The following is a 20,562-nucleotide window of genomic DNA, read 5'->3' on the forward strand; positions in this document are numbered from 1 at the left end:
CGCTAAAGTGTTCCTCCTGTGCGCTCGTCGCTGTTTCTATTGAGCTTTACACTACAAATAACTTTGTCTCCAAGGAGCAGAGAATCTCAGGGTGGCGACGATGAAATGAATCCAAGACGACTTTATTGAGATGAGGTTCTAATCCTTTTTACGAATGTGCGTGCTTGTAACTCACACTTTTGTTATCTGAGTTGCCAGTGGGGGACTATTTCCAGCTCTTGGGGCAAAAAATTGAAAAGAACGTAGTTGTGTCATAGGTCCTTGCCACCACTAGCACTTGGCAAAAGTATTAATAAGAGGACTGACCTGAGAAACGCTACTATTTTCTTTATTTAGACTTGAGACAGTTGTTGGTAACCCTTACATTTTACGGTCCTTTGTTTCACTGGATAATTTAGCAGCATTCCCGTGGTACTTCTTCTTAAGCTTTTAAATATTCCGCCAAAGTGTTAAGGATTATTTCACACGCACATGCTAAACAAAGGCAGCGGAATTTATAATCGAAATCTTTAAGAACCCTCCAAAGGAGTATACATAGAAATATACTTGCTGATGACACAACCCCATTAAAATGCCAAGTGCCATACAAAGTGAAACAAATTGAAAATGATTAGAGGGAACACATTGGTAAATACGATATGAGAGCTCGTGGTTTCATTGCGCATTTCTTATTCCGCCCACATTTTGACAGAGTTCCCTCTAGAAAGGATTTGAAAAATAATTTTATTTAGAGATTAGAATTTTTGTTGTTTTCAAAATCAAAGTCTAAACTTTATAGCTTATTTAGACTCCGTAGTGGATGCCAACGTCTATTTAAAAACACTTGAAATTAACAAGGAGTGGGAAGTAGTTTTCTGATACGCATGTAGCTAGCACAATATTGACCCACAAGACTTACAATACGCTGCTCATATTGTGATATTTGCTGAATCGTTGGCATCGCTGCAATTCATATTTTGTAAAGTTGTGGAATGATTTTGGAGTGTTGCGAATTATCAGGCATGAAAATAACCTCTCGAAGAAGGACACACAATCTTCAATAAAACCACAAGCAAAGCATTAAAAAATTGAATTTTTTTTGCAATCAGCTAATTTCAGAAGTGAACAACTACATCATACTCAGTCCTACTATGTGCACAAGGAAATATCTGAAAAATAGCGAGAGAAAGCTCCAAATGTACGTACTACTTCTGAACAGTGTTTCCTCGACCGGTTCACGGAAAATCAGTTGCCTTGTAGTATCCGATGATTTCACGGGATGCGAATCATCGACGATTTTAAGGGTTTGTGTAAAGCATTCAAAATAAAAGCAAAAAAAAGGATACAAAACTTGTTTAGTGAATGTGTTCATGTGGGGTATCAGATGAGGTCTCAATTATTACTTTCTGCCTTATTGATCTTAGGTTTGACTTCAAGTGAGATGTGTCCCCAAAAAGTGAAGTAGGCCCCATTCCCAGAAACTTTCCAGTAAGAAAATCGGAAGAAAAAAATGAAATTGTATACAATACAAAGCTAATAACGGAATATTACTATATTTTCGAAATTTATCAGAAAACCCCACCTAAAGTTCATCCCACGATACGAATATAAACAATATAATATATTACTAACAAAGCTATTACAGGCCAACGTTTCTTTTTCACATAACATATTCCCTGCCCAGTGGAAAAAGCAAAAATTGGTGTTGCTTCCGAAGCCTGACAAGCCACCTGGAAACCCAGCGTCGTCTCGTCCTATCTGCCTGTTGGATACAATGGGGAAGATGATGGAGAGAGTCATCTACAACAGACTCCTGCCCATCGTCGAAGCCAGCAATGGTTTTTCGGAACGCCAGTTTGGTTTCCGACGCGCCCACTCTACGGTGGACGCAATTGGCATGGTGGTAAACCACGTGATTTCTGGCGGCTGCTGTGCCGTGGTGGCGTTGGATGTCAAAAACGCATTCAACTCGGCCAACTGGAATAGCATTAAAGGGGCGTTGGCTGACATAGGTGTCCCCGGATACTTAGCGAATTTGGTGGAAAACTCCCTCTCAGGACTCTCTGGTACGGGACGGATGAGGGCCCCAAAGAGTACATTGTCACAGCCGGGGTACCACAGGGATCGGTACTTGGTCCCCTGTTGTGGAATATCATGTATAATGGGGTGCTTGCTCTTCCCGTCCCAGAGGGGACTACGATTGTCGGCTTTGCTGATGACCTAGCTATGGTTGTTGCAGCAAAACACCCAGAAGATGTGGAGGTTTACGCAACGGAAACAGTGAGACCGGTAAAGTCCTGGCTAGAAAAGGCCGGGCTGACCTTGGCGGTCGCGAAAACGAAACGCGTCTTAATAACGAACCGCACGAAAAATAACACTGTGAAAGTGGAGGTCGGTGGACATACGGTCGTATCAAAGCCGACTATCAAATACCTGGGGGTAATTATTGACACCAAATTGAGTTTTAGGGAACATCTAGAATATGCATGCCAAAAGGCAGCCGGTGCCACCACCAAAACATGGGGAGACCAACTACCACATTACCCAGTTCCTCACGGGACACGGTTGCTACAGGCAGTATCTGCACCGCTTTGGGTTGGATGATTCTCCGAACTGTCCCAGATGCGATGGCATACAGAGCATGTGATGTTTCACTGCCCACGATTTGCGATGCAGAGAAGGAGCTTAAACCAGGTGCTGGGCAAGAGCGGGACCCCGGAGAGCTTGGTTACTGAGATGCTAGAGTCCGAGAAGAAGTGGCTTGCGGTTGGCTCCGCAATCATCCAAATGCAGGAGGAGTTGCTGAAGGAACAAAGAACGAGGAAAGCCGCAAATAGGAGAAGGATGAGTGCCTAAGAGCAAACCTACCCCGCGAAGTAATAACTCAATGGTGGTCCCACGGGGCTGGGGCTGGAGAGACCGGGGGTGGTTTTTAGTGGGTGTGAATCCCACGCGCGCCCGCTGTAATTCCGCCGTTCGGGCGGCGGAGCTGCGGCGGACGTGTCTTTCTACGATTTTCCACCTCCGTGTGCGCACAAAAAAAAACATAACATATATCTACTCCACCCTAAAACATCAAACATAGAGTGTAGTCCCTATATGAACTCATATATTATACTTTTTTTTTATGGATGGAGGTGGAAATTTCAGAAAGACGCTGCTGCGCCAGGTTGCAGCGGCGTGTAGGATTCGCACCCACTAAAACCACCCCAACTTTTCCGCCTCTCCCCGCGGGACCACCGTGAAGTATTACTTCGCGGGGGAGGCTCTGGTGCGCTATACCAACTCGTCCATGTCGCGTCTCCGTCGCGCCGCCTTCCGAGCTCGATCCAACTCCAGGAGTTTTGTCTGCACCACGGCTACTGCCTCATTTACCGCCATCCAGTTTTCCTCCGACTTCAGCATCTCTTCCACCAGGTTGGAGGGCTCGATGTCCGCCCCTAAGATGCAGTTCAACCTTCTTTTCTGCTGCAGAAATCTGGTACGATGGAACATAACGTGCTCCGGGTCCTCGGGTGTAGCACCGCATTCAGAACAGTTGGGGGACTCGTCCAACTCGAAGCGATGCAAGTACTTCCTATAGCCACCGTGTCTCGTGCTTTCGGCCGACCCATTTTTCGATACATGGGATCAATGTATGGCTCCACCGGCCCTTGTCGGAGTTATCCCATCGTTGTTGCCACTTGCCACACAACTCTCTCCTGATGGCTTTCCGGAAATTCGCATTCACCTCGCCTGGACTTGTCTTCCGTTTTTCGTAGAGCCAGTGTGCCTCGCTCGCTAGAAGATCTATAGGGATCATTCCTGCGATGACACACACTGCCTCCGTTGACGCCGTCCTAAATGCGCTGCACACCCTTAGCGCAATTGGCCGGTATGCCGAACTTATCTTCCTCCGGTTGACAGCGTGGTTCAACGCTCCCGCCCAGACAGGGGCCGCGTATAGCAGGATCGACCTCACCACTCCCGTGATGAGTAGCCTGCGACTATACATCGGCCCTCCCACGTTAGGCATCATCCTTGCAAGGGATGAGCTGGCATTTGCTGCCCTCTCTCGCGCATAATCCAAGTGTCCCTTGAAACTCAGCTTGGCATCGATCATCACCCCCAGGTATTTGACAACCGATTTTGAGACGACCTCACAATTACCAACCCGGATGGTAACCGTGTTGTTCTTCCTACGGTTGGTAATGAGGACCACCTCCGTCTTTTCGTCCACCAGGTCCAGCTTAGCCATTCGTAACCATGACTTGATGGTATGAATGGCTTCATTTGCATAAAGCTCCACGTCCTCGGGATGCTTTGCAATTGTAACTACCGCCAGGTCGTCCGCAAAACCAATTAGCGTTGTCTCCTCCGGCACGCAAAGGCCAAGCACTCCGTCGTACATTATGTTCCACAGCAGCGGTCCCAATACAGAACCTTGAGGCACACCTGCTGTCACAATGTACTCCTTCGGCCCGTCGTCCGTCTCATACCAGAGAAATCTGCCCGAAAGGTAACTCTCGATGAGCCGAGCCAAGTAGCTAGGAACACCCAGTTTGGCCAAAGCGCCCTTAATCCAGCCCCAGTTGGCTGAATTAAAAGCATTTTTGACGTCCAGCGTCACGAGAGCACAGCATTTGCCCATTGCCATTGCATTTCGGGCCAATTCCACGACCTTTGCTACTGCATCGACCGTAGAACGGGCTCGCCGAAACCCATATTGCCGCTCTGAAAGAGCACCCGCAAACTCGATGAACGGGGGCAGCCTGTTGTATATCACCCTCTTCAACATCTTCCCCATGGTGTCTAAGAGACAAATAGGGCGATATGAAGAGGGCACGCCGGATGGTTTTTGGGGCTTCGGTAGCAACACCAGCTTCTGCCTCTTCCAGTGGACGGGAAATATTCCTTGCGCCATGCACGATTCGAATGTGCTTGCGAACCACCAATTTTTATCCACGGGTGGGCGTTTACTTCCCACCTACCCGGCCTGCGCATAAGCATGCCCATACACGCACATCTCCGGATGCGTGCATGTGCATGCCCATGACACATTCGCCGAGCATTCCCTTATCCGCACGAAGGGACGCGCCTGATGGGAGATTTGGCAACTCCGCACAACTCATATACTAACGAATATTTCATAGCTACTATCTCTGGCATATATATATATATATGGTTGCCATTTATCCCTTGATGGTGGATTTCCTCAGATACCTGCACTCCCCCTCTATTATCCTACGCCAAATGCTGCGACTCACTCAGTGGCCATCTTGGGAGAATAGATTGCACCAAGGTATAGCCGGCAATATAATTATCGCCTCTTCCTAATATGTGACCTATCCAGGACGAGACCTGTGCTCCAGACAAGCCCTACGTTTGTAATAGTATCAGGCCAACATACCCCGATGATACGACGCAAACAAGTGTTGACGAAGGCTCAAAGCTTTCTACTAACAGTGGTGGCCATTTTCCATCTGAAACTCCCACATACCCAGAAAGAACACTTGCACAGAACAGTCTCAACATGATCCTGGTATTGAAATAACTGCATTTCTATATTTTAGATAAGGCAGTCAAAGCAGATCTAGAGCTGTTAAGGCGCCGGGCAACATCTAGTTCAATGGCGTCGCCGGCAGAAACAACGCCTCCTAGATATTCAAATTAATTAACGCTTTCGTTGCTTTGCCCGTTAATGCAGATAGGGACAGTACAATGACCCGTAAGAGTGAGTACCTAGGTTTTCTTGTTGTTCAGTACTACTCTACTAGCCTGCCTTTCCAAATTCAAGGTCCATGACCTGATAAGAGAGCAAACAATTGTCATCAGCGTAGCCGAGATATTTCACAAAAGATGTCATCGTTCATTGAATTCTGAACTCCACACACTGTTCCTGAATGATCAGCAGGATCTGGAATAAAAATAAGCCTGCTATCCGTTGATCAAGCACTCGAGATGTTTTATGATGCGGATCAGGATTATTTTAGATATTATCTTTGCGGCCGCAGGGAGCAAGCAGCGCTGTATCAGAGTTCAAGTACAACCCCGCCATGCTATTAACATAGCATACTGGTCCTAAGCCCAGGTAAAGGAGGAGGATTTGAGGCAACGTATTTTGTACTATCCTCAATAAAACAAAAATAAAATGCTGAGATTAGGGAAAGAGATAAATAAAGTACAGTTGAAATTATTCCACTATGCTACGTCCTACCTTATCTCTCTTGGTGACAGGCTCTGCGACAAACCAACCAAGAAAATGCATCCAATGTCGTGCATTTTCTTAATTGAATCGAGCAGAACGGGCGCTGGTCCCGTCGAGAAACGGGCAAGGGTTCTGCCGCATCGGCGGCGTCAGGGCGAAAGTAAGTTAGTCCGAACATAACAAATACGTGTCTGCACGCTATATGTTGGCACCCTGACTGGAACAACCGAGGTACTCGTAAGAGCCCTTCGAAAAAAGCGCATTGATATCTGCGCTCTGCAAGAACGCGAATGGGGTAAAAATGGCTATAAACTTTCTTATTTTGGTAGGCCACACACTCAATACGGTGTTGGCATTGCCATCTCAGAGGGTTTCCGTGATGCCATTAAAAAAGTCGAATGATTTGATGATCGGCTGATCCCTATGAGAGGATCGCATTGCAACATCGACCGTTGATTGCCGTCCTGCGAATTAAGCCACCGATAAAACAGCGTGAGAAACGCACTGGCCAACGGCGCATTAAATGGTGGCGATTTCGTGAGAGGAAAGAAAAAAACATCTCACTTATGCGGCAACAAATGAAAGACACAATCCAACAAATGAAAGACACGATCCACAAAGCGGCTTATGCAACACTCAGGGTCGCCAAGCCAGGCTAGCGGTATATCAACCAAGATACTTGGCTTTGGAATGACCATGTTGAAATGCAGGTAGGTGAAAAGAAACGAATCTACCACAAGTTTCTCGACGATAAAACACTGCCCAATTGACAAATTTATAAAAATGCCAACCGGGAAGCAAAGAAGTCTCCCGAGTAGACCATAACAAAAAACTTTACAGTAAACTGGACACTCGAGATGGCGACTTGCCAAAAGCCGAAATACAGGATATCGAACACTTCTGTTGCGTTAATGACAAGAACGGTACTTTGCTTACCAACCGTCGAGCCGCAACGGATAGATGGCGAGATTAATTCGAGTAGATTTCAACGGAAGACTATGCTCAACTTCCACTTCCACAATCATCGCCAACATTTGGAGCAGTTCTACCTGTCAGCGTAACTTGGTGCTCAGAGGTGGCGGTGAGAAAGATGGGGCGGCAACCCTATCGGCCAAACCAAAACCAAGTGGTCGAGAAGAAACTCCATAGTGGTGGCATCGGGAGACGCTGTAATTACTTTGGTTTGCCGGCCGTGATTCAGTAGGCGAATGCTCCAAAGACCTAATCAGGGCGATCAGACCCGAGTCTGCACGGGAACTCATCTGAAGTGGCAAATTGGTCACGAAACCTTACCAGGGGTATACTGGTACCATGGGAACCGGGAAAGCCCCTGGACTCACATACTTCGGGTGAACTCCTGTTGTATGTGAAGACAGCTCGGTTATTTGCGGTTGGCTCCCCTAGTGGGAGTTTCATGGTGGTTGTGGTTGTGCTCAAGCGAGAAGAGACCTTCGGGCCTCGACGTGGTGCTGCGTATCAACACGGGTGCCGTACTCCATAGTTCGGTAGAGATTTAGGTAATTCTTGCATCCACCAGTATGAATGCTAAGCCATGCACTTGGTATAGACTGGCACCGTTGTGACTTGTCTCAGCGGGGCTCTGATTGTGGTCACAAAATCAATCCGCGTCTGAAGAGGACCGTAGGATTAAGTCTCACAACAGGTGCCTACGTAAAACACTATGGGCTTCACTTCACTGTCAGCGTAACTGAAGTCAAGCAGGCGATAAAACGAATGAAATCGAGGAGAGGAATAGAACCTGACGACATCGCATCTGAGCTCTGGAAAACGAAGAGCTGGGACCCAATACTGTGGCTCAGTGAATTCTTTAATCGGTTTATTCAGGAAGGTAAAACACCATCTGACTGGCAAGAAAGTACCAATTCCGATATGGAAAAAGAACGGTAGTGCAGCAGAATGTTCAAATTACTGTCCGATCCAATTTCCCATACCATGAAGATTTTTGAACGTATTCTTGAGATTTATTCACGAAATCGTTGAAATAACCATGAATCAAGCCGGATCTGTCAAGAACTGTGGAACTACTGACGCAATACATGCTGAGCGGTTACTCATGAAAAACACCGTGAGAAACATCGCCTTCTTTACATTGCATTTCTCGATCTAAAGAAAGCGGTTGACCGTGCGCCACACGAACTCATCTGGTATGCTCTACGACAACACTTAATGCCAGAAGAACTCGTGCGCTGGGTACAATTGCTCTACCACGATCCGATAAGTTCGAAGTATGGCGGGTGTATTAAAACCGCTTCATGTTGGTGTTCATCAAGGAAGCGCACTCTCACCACTCCTCTTTGTTCCTGTTATGGACACCGTCACACGGGACACCCAACGTCCAGCGCTCTACACACTGCTTTATGCGGATGATGTTTTCCTAACATCAAATAGCAAAAATTATCTCGATCAACTTGTCCAAAAATGAAATGATAAAGAATGCGGTCTCAGATTGAATTTGAATAAAACTGAATTTTCAACGATGGGTCCCCATGAAACAAGCACAATCACTGTCAGTGGCAGTGACTTGCCCAGAACTGAACGAACGGTAATGGAGTCGAAGATCTTGCGTTGGACTTGTAGCGTGGCACGTTTTGATCACACCCGAAATGAGGATATCCGCGATCGATATGGAATTGCACCGATCGTGGAAAAACTGCGAGAGAGGCGTCTTCGATGGAATGGTCACATAATTCGCGCTAACGAGTTTTCACTTGCCAAGATTGGTGTGAATATCGAAGTCGATGGTAAATGACCAAAAAGACAACCGAAACATCGGTGGCTTGATACGCTCTGGGGGATTCAAACGCCTGGCGATTGCATCCAGATCAGACATTTGATAAAATAAAACGGCGAAAGCGATCACGACGAACCAACTCCGTTTGTGAACGAGAAAAAAGCCAAAGATAAAGAAGAAGATCAGAGTTCAAGCGCATCATGCTGAGCATCACTCGAAGTGATCAATAGAGCGTTCAATCCCTCCCGTTCATCAATCCCCTTCACTTTTCCGTAGTCAGCCAGATTATATGGTGCCCTTCAGGACGAGGCCAACGGCCTGTATAGCACCGGAGATAAGAGCGTTTATGATCGATCATCGATATTCTCAGGTGAGTTACTCAATGTATCTACCTTCCGATCAACAAGGTAGTTCTTCCGCTATTGAACGCCAGCTGAATCATAGAGACGGTGAAAACTGCAGAAATCCAAACCTCCCACTGTTATCGTTACAGTGAAGACCGTGTTTCCTCATCAGACAAGCAAAGTGTTGTCCGTGCTCACTTTGGCATTCAGATCACCCATCACAATCACAATGTCCCCTTCAGGAAGCTTCCCCGGATTGCATGTATTTGCCCGTAGAAAGCATCCTTCTCCACTATTTCACTGTAAAATTGTGATGCTCCCTATTCTGGACCAAAATCTTGGAGTGAGAAATCTGTCAGAATCCGATTCCCAGGTCAAAAGAATGCACCTTGCTATATATATCAGAAGCAACCCTAGCTCGAATTCGTGTCTTCTACCACTTGACTTTCCAGAGTACAAAAGCGAATTTCCGCAAGAAGGAGGGGAGTAGTCTCCAGAGTCCCACCATCTGAGTTCACTTAGACCCAGAATGTCCAGTCATATCGTTGGAATTGCCACTCTTGTCGGAGAAAGCGAGTATTATGTGGGTCGACGCTGCAGTTGTGGAGAGGCGTACGACTATTCCAGCCCTCATACATAGTCCGTTGTCGATTGCCGAAGGACGCAATTATGAGGTCGTTTCAGAAGCAATAAAGTTTCAAAATTTTCATAAATTCCTATCCCTTTTAGTAGCCTTTGGCGACAAGTAGAGAAGACTTTGAGTGTATTCTTAAGCCCCAACTCACAGGGTAATTTGACTAGTTTATACTTTCGTTGTAACCTAAACTAAATGAAAATATTTGTTATTCAAGAAGGACCTTCTAAAACCCTAATCAACACTACTACATAAAATTGTATGGACGAGATAACGAGAAAAAAATAAATATCGGAAATTCGAACTAACTATGGATTCACTTTTAGAGACAAAAAACTTATCGATACCGATAATCTGTGAGCTCTACATAATAACGAAGAAATTTAAAAACCCAGTTGCTTACACTATTAGCGAGGTTTTGCATAATTTAGGGTTTGGTATTATTTCTCACTGGAAATAATGATGTCTTAACGCCACTCATATTATGATACTTTTGTTGCTATAAATGTGATGAAAGATGATCACATAAAGGTTCTCCACAAACACGACAGGGGGAAATATCGATTCGGTATCAGCCATGTTTTCGCGACTTATGAAGATTATCTTTAGGGAATGTAAAGCTTACTCGAGGAAAATGACTAATTTAAGGCTTCTGGGATACTCGAAACTAATCAAATGACGAGCCTGAAAATCTTTGATGAGAAATATTATCAATGTATCAATGCGTACATTCGGTTCTCCTGAAGCCTTTCCAGTGAACGTGCATAAACACAAAGTCCTACAGAAAACGTTTTTCCGGCGATGCAGGTGTCACAGTTAACTTTATGCTCATTTCGATTCACTTAACCGAGGGTAGAATAGCATCATAAAATACAAGAAATCCAACCACCTGACGTATACGATGTACACGAATCAAACCCCACCGATATTTGGATTCATGTCATATCAATCAGCAAACACAAGTTGAACACCCTTCGACCTCATCTCATGCATGTCGCTCGCAGTGCGTTGAAAGGCTTTCGCAAAGTCTCAAGGGAGCGATTATATTGATTCAATTTCATGTCAATTTTCATGTCAATATATGATCCGACACCCTTTCTTCTACCCTCCAATCACCTTTAAAATATGCGTTCGTATTCAACGGTAGCCTTCCATGCGGTATGCAAGGAGCAATTGTCCCCGACGGGTTACACCGTGTTGCTAACATTTGGAACAGCAGGGGTAGTTACCCTCCGTATAAATATACGAACATACGTGCGTATATACATACTTTAACCTTTTCGTATCATCTTATTTACGATTTTGCCAAATGGAAAAAAAGAATTCCGACATTTACGGGTAAGCAAATAGAGGAATTCGGCAGAAGAAGTTGTACAACATAAAGGTGTTACACACCCGCTTTGACTGGGCAAATAAGACGACAAATTTGGCGATACCATACGTCATGTTATCACAACACAGTGCCTGCTCACCCACCCTCGTAACTGAAAACAGCATAGGAAAAATTGGTGGCACTGTTGATTTTTATGGCGTGCGAAATAACAAATATATTTCAATTTCATGAGAGGCTGTGCGGCTCGATTTCATTTTAGAAATTCAATTTGGAATTTTTTATCACTTTATGATTTAAACAGTAAGACGAAATGTGTTGAATATTGATTTCTCTGGAGGAATTTCACTGAAAGCTGAGGTTTGTGAATTCATTTTTATACGGAGAAATTCTTTAGGTATAAATGTCCACATTTCGCATTTAAGGGTATTTAAGGTCAGTCAATGCTTTGTCCTTTTTGAAAGCTGTAGTATTTATTCAAGACCCATCAAAATATTTCCCTGGTATTCACCTATTGTTGTGAATAATTAAAATCATATCACGCTGACCTTCCAGCCATCCGAGAGCTTCTCGAAAGCATCCTATAACAAAAGATAATAATGCCTACCATCCCTAGTAGGACTAGCCACCCTCCACACCCAATAATAAACCCTGAAATTGGTCCAATCGAAAAATTTTCCGCATCAATTGACATAATTTGCATATCTTCCACGCCACAGAAATCCACTTCTCAAATTACAAGTACTTTTCAATGATTGTTGGGCATCAGTTTCCATAGAAGTGAAATACAAAAGCGAGGATTATCCCGTAATAAATGGGAAAACGCTGTGGCAACTCACATGAACCGCATTGTTGCGGGGGCATAAAATCGCATCCTCATCGTTAGCGGCATAAGTGCTTAAATTTCTCTGCACATAAACATATCTCTTCTGGCTTTATTTTGAAGAGGCATAGAGTCAGTTTATACCGATTTGGCATATGAAATTGGTAAATCGGGATTAGCTCCGAGTACAGGACCCGTGGGCGAATTTCACTATAAAATGATGTGTTGAACATATTGAAGTGGAAGCTGGGGATTTTAAGCTTTTGTTGGAACTCGTGGAAAGGAGCTGCAACCATTCGTATAAGGATGGTAAATGGTGAAATTGTACAAATGATATTTGCCAAGGATTAATTTTATTTATAATATAAAAGACTGATCCAACTAGAGCGATAAATCCACATCTGCAACTATTTCCGCAGTAAAGTTACCTTCTTTCTAATGTGGTTTCACAATAACGTTGGACAGATAACATAACCACATTGACAAAAGTAACCAAGGGCACCGAGGAATAATTTTTATGTCAAAAGTTGTAACTCATCCAATCCTGGGTATAAAGTGGAGTAACTTCGAATGTAGCATGGAGAATCGCGAAATTCTGAATTCGCAATCTGCCATGCATATTTGTGTCCATCTTGTGTTTGTCTCGACGCCGTATGCTTATCACCTGGACAGCGTCAAGTGTGATTAAAAGGAATCTGAAGGAGTCTCACTAAAAATGGGCACCAAAAGAAAACAATAACAACAAATAGAATATGTGGATGCCCAATAATCCACAAAGGAGTGAATAGGAGATACAGGAATAAAAATTCGTTCTAACAAACTTTGAAATTTGCATTATAAGTACAGTAAAAGTAAATGGCGTTAACAATGAACGATATGATTATTAGAAAAAGAGGACAAACACAACTTCCGGTATCGCCTCTATATAGACTACAATAGGCTTCTGCCGGAAGCACTTACCATTTTAGCCCAGCTCTGCTTCCATTTTAGAACGGTTTTTCTTCTCTATAAAATAATAACTTCACTTCTACCATGGAGACTTCTTGATCAGTGACGACATCAGCATAAATCGGAATCCGAACACATTCTCGTTTTCTGAAACCTTCCTTGGCATCAGCAACTACGATGCAATTATCTACCCTAACCAACTCCCTGATGGAGTGATACGCCTAATGCTTCTAATTGCACCTAAATTCAAACATACCAACCAACGGCTCATTAACCAACCCCTCACATCCAAATTGCACCAGATTTAATTTATTCAAAACCACCTGATATAAAATCATACCATTGACATCTCAATTCAACTATAATAAAGCAAATCAGAAAGAATACAATGAACTGCCATCTGCACTCTGTATTTCCGAAAGATCATCGCCTTGATGATATTCTCCGCAATCTTGCCTGAAAAACTTAATCTTAAAACAGCAATCCATGAAAGGATCATCATTTGGAACAGTTCTTACATCTTTCAACTTCAAACTGGACCCTTATGTAAGCAAAAGGTCCACAAAGCCTTCCTAGTAAACCTGCTAACAAAATAAAATCCCATTTGAATTCACATTTGACTAATCTTTACCAAATGGAACCTGGCTTTTAAATGCCTAATCCTACCTCAATCAACGTGGCAAGGTGGATTCCAGTCATGTCGAGAAATGAACAAAGGCTGTTGGTACAAGGACGTAAGCAAGCTAGCTTGAGACACACAAATACGTCGCGGCACATTAAATATTGGTACCCTCACTGGTAAAACAGAGGAGGAATCCTGCGGGGAAAGGGAATCTGCGCTCTGCAAGAAATTAGAAGGTGCAACATAGAAAGCAATGTGATTTGATGACCGATTCATAGCCTTTACTATTATATGTACCACAAACAATTCAATCTGACATCTGGAAAGACCTCTTCTGGCAATCACTTCACACACCATATAATATATGGTAAAGCAAATTGCGCCGTGAGGGTAAAACTAGCTCTACACGTTTGCCCCTTTCCGACACACACTTGCCGCAAACTCCAAACCTTCACAAATATTTATCTTACTATACAAGTCAGACATGTACTAGAAAATGTACACATGCGATCATCGCCAGGACACAAATGGGACAAAGTGCTCACAAAAATGTGAATGTGAATTGATTTGTGCCCAAAAACCGATACTCTATCGGATCGGCGTCAAACGCTAGCGAACCTATACATACCAAGCCAAACACCCTATCCATAGATTTTGCGAGACATTAGTTTATCGAGATTTGGCAAGTGTGTAAACACGTCAAATCGCCTACAAGCGTTAGCAAACCTACAAAAATCAAACCAAACTCCTTATAAACATCTTTGCGTTTGTGACTGTTCCTTAGGATTTAGCAAACTTGCGAATGGGCCTTAAAGGCTTCGCAGCACACAATGAATGCGACAAGCTTATCGACAGTGTAGATGATGGGTTATTAAATGGTGGCCTTCTCTTCGAACACTTTATTGTAGGAGCAAAAATCGAATATTACTTCAAAAGATGCAGCCATTTTCGTTATTGATAGCAATTGCCAGTGGTATAGCGAATCAAGCCGTCGCCATTGAAACAGCGTGAGAAGCATACTATCCCACCACGAATTAAATGGTGGCATTTGCGTTAGAAAAGAGAAGAAATAATCTCTCAAGCAACTGTCAACCATTACGAACATTGGCGAAACCTGGAACCAAATCAAAAATACAATCCACGAAACAACCTATGGAACACTTAGAGTCACCAAGGCCACTAAGCCGTTCGCTAACCGAGATATTGACACGAGAGTCCTGGGGTTTAACATGAGTACCTGTCTCGCGAACTTAAGACACGGATTGATTTTGTAACCACAATCAGAGTCCCGCTGTGGCAAGCAACAACGATACCAATCTATACCAAGTACATGGCTCAGCATTCATACTGGGGAATGCAAGACCTACCAAAATCTCTACCGAAATAAGGAGTACGGCACCCGTGTTGAAACGCAACACCACGCTGAGACCCACCACGCTGGGAAGGTCTCTGTTCGCTTGCACGAAATCACAACCCCGATGAAGCTCCCAGTAGGGGCCAACCGCAAACAACCGAGCTGAATGCACATAAGACAGGAATTCTCCTGAAGTATGCGAGTTCAGGGGCTATCCCGCTCCCATGGTACCAGTATACCCCTGGTAAGGTTTCGTAACTACTGCACCGTGCAGACTCGGGTCTAATCCTAATTAAGCCTTTGGAGCATTCGCCTACTGCATCACGGCCGGCAAGACAATGCGATACATCGTCTCCCGATGCCACCACTATGGATGTTATCCTCAGCCACTAGGTTTTCATTCAGCCGACACGGTTGGTATTGTATTATATTAACGGTAAGGCCATACCGGCTTGTTGACCGACAAACCGCGACGAAGCTGGTCACATCACAGAAATGAAATCTGGGACAGAAGTTAGCCCTGGGCACATCGCAGCCCAGATTTGGAAATCGAAAAGCTGGGAACCAACATACATCATCATCAACGGCGCAACAACCGGTATCCGGTCTAGGCCTGCCTTATTAAGGAACTCCAGACATCCCGGTTTTGCGGCGAGGTCCACCAATTCGATATCCCTAAAAGCTGTCTGGCGTCCTGACCCACGCCATCACTCCATCTTAGGCAGGGTCTGCCTCGTCTTCTTTTTCTACCATAGATATTGCCCTTATAGACTTTCCGGGTGGGATCATCCTCATCCATACGGATTAAGTGACCCGCCCACCGTAATCTATTGAGCCGGATTTTATGCACAACCAGACGGCCATGGTATCGCTCATAGATTTCGTCATTGTGTAGGCTACGGAATCGTCCATCCTCATGTAGGGGGCCAAAAATTCTTCGGAGGATTCTTCTCTCGAACGCGGCCAAGAGTTCGCAATTTTTCTTGCTAAGAACCCAAGTTTCCGAGGAATATATGAGGACTGGTAAGATCATAGTCTTGTACAGTAAGAGCTTTGACCCTATGGTGAGACGTTTCGAGCGGAACAGTCTTTGTAAGCTGAAATAGGCTCTATTGGCTGACAACAACCGTGCGCGGATTTCATCATCGTAGTTGTTATCGGTTGTGATTTTCGACCCTAGATAGAAGAAATTGTCAACGGTCTCAAAGTTGTATTCTCCTATCCTATCCAACATACGGCAGCTTTTTATTTCTCCAAAAATAAAAGGGCGAGCATAATACTGACCACATTGCCTTCTGCAGTGTCAGTCAGTTACAATATTGAATGAAGTGCTTTGACACACTTCAAGGCTCAAATCCATTTGGATTGTCGCGCTAAGGAAAGTTATAAAAATCAAATGGCAGTAAAGATTATTTTTCATGTTAAGAAGAACAATTTTCCTATTGTTCAGTAATTCTTCCTGCCCTTGTCGAAACAAGCTGATTTGACCATACAACGAAGACAACCTGTTCTTCACACGTAGAATTTTGAATGACGGCGGATATATCAATATTAAAATACGAAAAATTTCGGTTAACATAGCCTCTAAATGATTTTATTTACCTGGCAGCTTGAACGGCAATCCACCCATCAAAGGGTCCGGCCCAAACCGCTGGGGACCAAACGCAAAAGGATGAAACCCTTGGTGTCTAATTTTCGATCTTGGCTCTCGAGGTCCGTCCACCGTCACTTTAATTGCTTTACTATATGTTGCTACTTGGAGAGGAGTTGTTGAAATTATTATTGTCAATGTAAAACTCTTCCCTGAAAAAGAATAGAGAGATAACAATTATTTGATTGCAATTAATTTTAAATTAATTTATTGGAAATGTAAGCAACTTTATTATATGTTTTACGTGCCAATTCCGATTTTCGTGGAATTTGGTAAGCGTATGGACGTGTAAAGAAAACCAACAAAGCTTTGCGATTCTCTATGGGGCTAGTTAAGCTACAAGCCCTTACCAGTAAGGTGAAGTCACTTTGATAACAGGTGTTTGATTGTTTATAATAGCACACAATTTTGATGAAGAGTGGAGATTAATATTCATTCAAAGCATTGTCTATCGGAACAGGCGAGCCCAGGACAGGATTTCATGTAGAAGTAACTTGTGTTGTCTGTAATCAGACAGTAATTTGTTCATCCGATCGAACAAACTGAAATGCTGTTACGTTAATGCTTACCCCCTTGATGAATGAATGATAAAAAGGATACAGACGAGGGCATGATCATAGAAAGAAAATCCAAGCCTGGGTTAAAAATTAATAAAAAAATCTCTCTTTCAACTTCGGGTTCGTTCCCACCCGCTCCATTCTCCCCAAACCTATACGATAGTATTCATCCGATGCACCCAAAACCTATGCATAAAAGCTTCATAATGTTTTGAGTTATTTCCATACACCATTATTGGTAGCTTCGAAAAGTAAGGGATGATCGCAATGGCAAACTCCTCACGATCGGGAATGGTGAACGATTCTTGGAGACAATTAAACATCGTAGCTGCCTCATCAATTATAGAATTAGTAAAGGAAACAAAGGAATGATAGTCCGGAGGACATATCGGATGAAAAGCCTTTCGAATCGTGGCGGTCATAGAAGCTGAAAGGGCAGGACCGAGCTGGAAAGTGGATTTGCTACTCACAGAAGAGGAGATGCTGAACAACCTAGTGCTAGACCTAGGGTTCAAATCGGACAGCGAAACGCACAAAAGTGCCTTATCGAAATTGGAAAAGAGCTCCAAGCACTAACAGAGCCAATGGCGAGCACTAAAATAGCCCAGGTAAATCTCCAACACGCAAAAGCTTCATAGACATCTATACAGTCTTCGAGAGTTTTTAACTCAAGACCCCATGACCATCCAAGCCTCACTGTAAGCCGGAGGAAGAACTCGAGAGGCAGTCATGGCATCAGGATACTCCCCAGGAGACGACACATCCCAACGGAACTGGTCGTTAGACTGGCGAAGTTCTGCTAGAGAAAGGCGCTACCACCTCTCCTCGGCTGCGATGCGCATTATAAAATCCACCCTTAGTAATAAATCAGAAATACATAATTTAAGGAGCACTCTAACATTTGTGACCAGCACCAGGTAAGAGGTACTAGACATAACCCTACGGAATATTCTGATGAGCGGCTTGGTAAAAAATTTGAGGGTGTTGGATAAGCCTTCTATGCCGAATCAAATAATAATCAGATTCGACATTGAGGATGTGTGTGACAACCTGGCTCATCTGCAGGTGTGCGGTGACATCACGAGGGTAATAGAGCGAATAGAGCGAAGTTCGCCACAACAAACAAGGAGTCACACAAACTTCAAAGACTGGCTTGCGTGTGGATCATTGGGGCAATGAGAACACGATCAAATGCTTCCCAAGAGATTCTTCTGAGATTGACTCGACCAAGAAGAGCAATCTTCAAAATGTGCAGGAGTACCAGTGATCGAACGAGGATTGCTATTCTTTCTAGGCGACACCCAGTATTACTGATACCAAGGGATAACATGACAATGAAGCTTCATTTCGGCAAGAAGTTTGGAATACGTTGTAGCAACAGAGAAAACTGGGAAAATGTAACATTCACCTACGATTTAAACCAGCAACTGTTTATCTAATACACTAATCGATTCCTTACAGAAAAGGTAGCAGGCGCTGCAATCATTGGCCCAAGGAAAATGTGCTTTTATCCAATGGGTAAGCATGCCAGCATATTACAGGTGGAAATGTACGCAAGAGATAGATGTGCCTCCTTCAACTATAGGGGGCAGAACATTGCTTTTCTAAACCACAACCAAGGGACTATTAAGACACTTCTGCCAGTTAAATTTCCAATTGGAACGGGAATGACTTAACTAACAGAAGGCACTCTACTTGCTAAATAAGGTCCAGATACTCTGGGGCCTAGGCCATATTAGGTTAGAAGGCAATGAGACGGCAGACGAGCTGGCCAGGCAAAGAGGAGCGAAGCCCCTATACGGCCCAGAGCCGTTCTGAAGAGTCAGAAATGGAAGAAGAGCCGCCGGATAAGTGGGAATACTCAGTGGTTACTGCAAGCTAAACCATCGAAGCTAGAAATATCTACGGACACTGTAGATCCTATGAGGAGAGTGATGAAACCTCCACACATGTGCTGGGATAATGTCCGTGCAAAGCAAGTTCAGACACCTGGGAAGGTATCTAATACCACGTGCCAATCTACCAACCTCTTCCTTGCCAATAATGCTCGAGTATACTGGAACAGACATCCAGAACACTTTATTCAGCGAATCAGATTTCACAATTGCATATATTTGGCTTGATGTATTGTGTGTTAACATCGCTTCACTATCAAATTCAAATTTGTTAGTCTTGCATCGATATTATTCTGCTCCCAATAGAAAGGCTTATATCTGCGCTGGCAATACGGTCATCATTTTTTTTGAGAAGTCGGACTAGGTCCGTTCAGAAATCCGAAAACAACCCTAGGTCTGATCCAATATCCAAAATTAATTCACCGCAATTAAGTCAGAATCTGGAGAATCGCCTCCTTCTTTCACACTTGGGGGAATTTTTAGTTTTCTATTTCCAAGCCTAATTCTATTGCACATTATCGAGAAGGATTTCTGTACTGTTAACGTCATTGACTTCATTATCGTAAGGTTTTTGAAATTCTGCAAGCATTTTCGAGAGGCACTATACGCACAACCAATCATTTTTACTCGCGATAACTTCTACTTTACACAATAGTGAATTTCCTCTTGGCACACCACACGACCGATCCAATTTTCAACAAAAACTATTCAATAAATCTCGTTTTAAATACCTCAAATCCAGAAACCGTCACCTTCAGGGGCCTTACATACATCGGCCTGATTTTATTTCCTTATAATATATATAATTATATCCCACTGGAGACAAACGTTCCCTTTTGTTGTTCTTATTATCCATTACCAGCTGTGAACTATAATACTTTGCGTTAAAACAGTGAAAGCGCGAGTTCCTTAATCGACCCCACTTTTCACAATTATCTCCCCTTGAAACCTTCACGTTAATGAGTTCACCCCTGATGGTGATGGCCTTTCAAATGCAAGAGAAATGTTCAAAAGTAATTAACGACTTCTATTTTATTTTGGTTTAGCAAAAGCGATTAGTAATCTTACAGTACAGTTATGTATGTTCTTATCCCGGAAAAAAGAAGTAAATAAATGTATAGAGATTCCTCGAATTTTCTTTGAAATAAAAGTTATATATATTTAGTACTCGTAAAATATTAACTGCAATAAATATTTTCCATCTTCAAAATTTCACTATTTCTTAAGGGGGTCATCCCGTGTGTCGGATCCGCGGAATCGATTTTTTTTTTGGCATCAATTCTATCTAGATATAATATAGAATATATGGGCAAAGTGAATTTTTGATATTCGGAGTCATTCGGAAATTATAGTTTTAAACACGTGATAAGTCACATGCCAGATTTATGTCGATCGCCGTAATACGTACGGTATGAATGAAGTTCAAATGACTTCGCTAAGCGGACAAGAATTGAAGCCAAGGCTGTACATGTGTTTCTTCAAGAAA

The 20,562-nt window shown here is 43.5% G+C and overlaps 1 protein-coding gene across 1 annotated transcript in view; it reads right to left on the reverse strand.

The window, feature by feature from the left end:
- LOC119658263 (runt-related transcription factor 1) overlaps positions 1 to 20,562 on the reverse strand; it is a 129,878-nt gene that overhangs the window by 34,676 nt on the left and 74,640 nt on the right. The window contains exon 4 of the mRNA XM_038065555.1: positions 16,576 to 16,776. Within this exon, the coding sequence (XP_037921483.1) occupies positions 16,576 to 16,776 (201 nt within the window). The remainder of the gene's footprint in view (positions 1 to 16,575; positions 16,777 to 20,562) is intronic.

Source organism: Hermetia illucens, chromosome 5 (genome assembly GCF_905115235.1).
Source record: "Hermetia illucens chromosome 5, iHerIll2.2.curated.20191125, whole genome shotgun sequence".
In the NCBI taxonomy this organism is placed as follows: domain Eukaryota; kingdom Metazoa; phylum Arthropoda; class Insecta; order Diptera; family Stratiomyidae; genus Hermetia; species Hermetia illucens.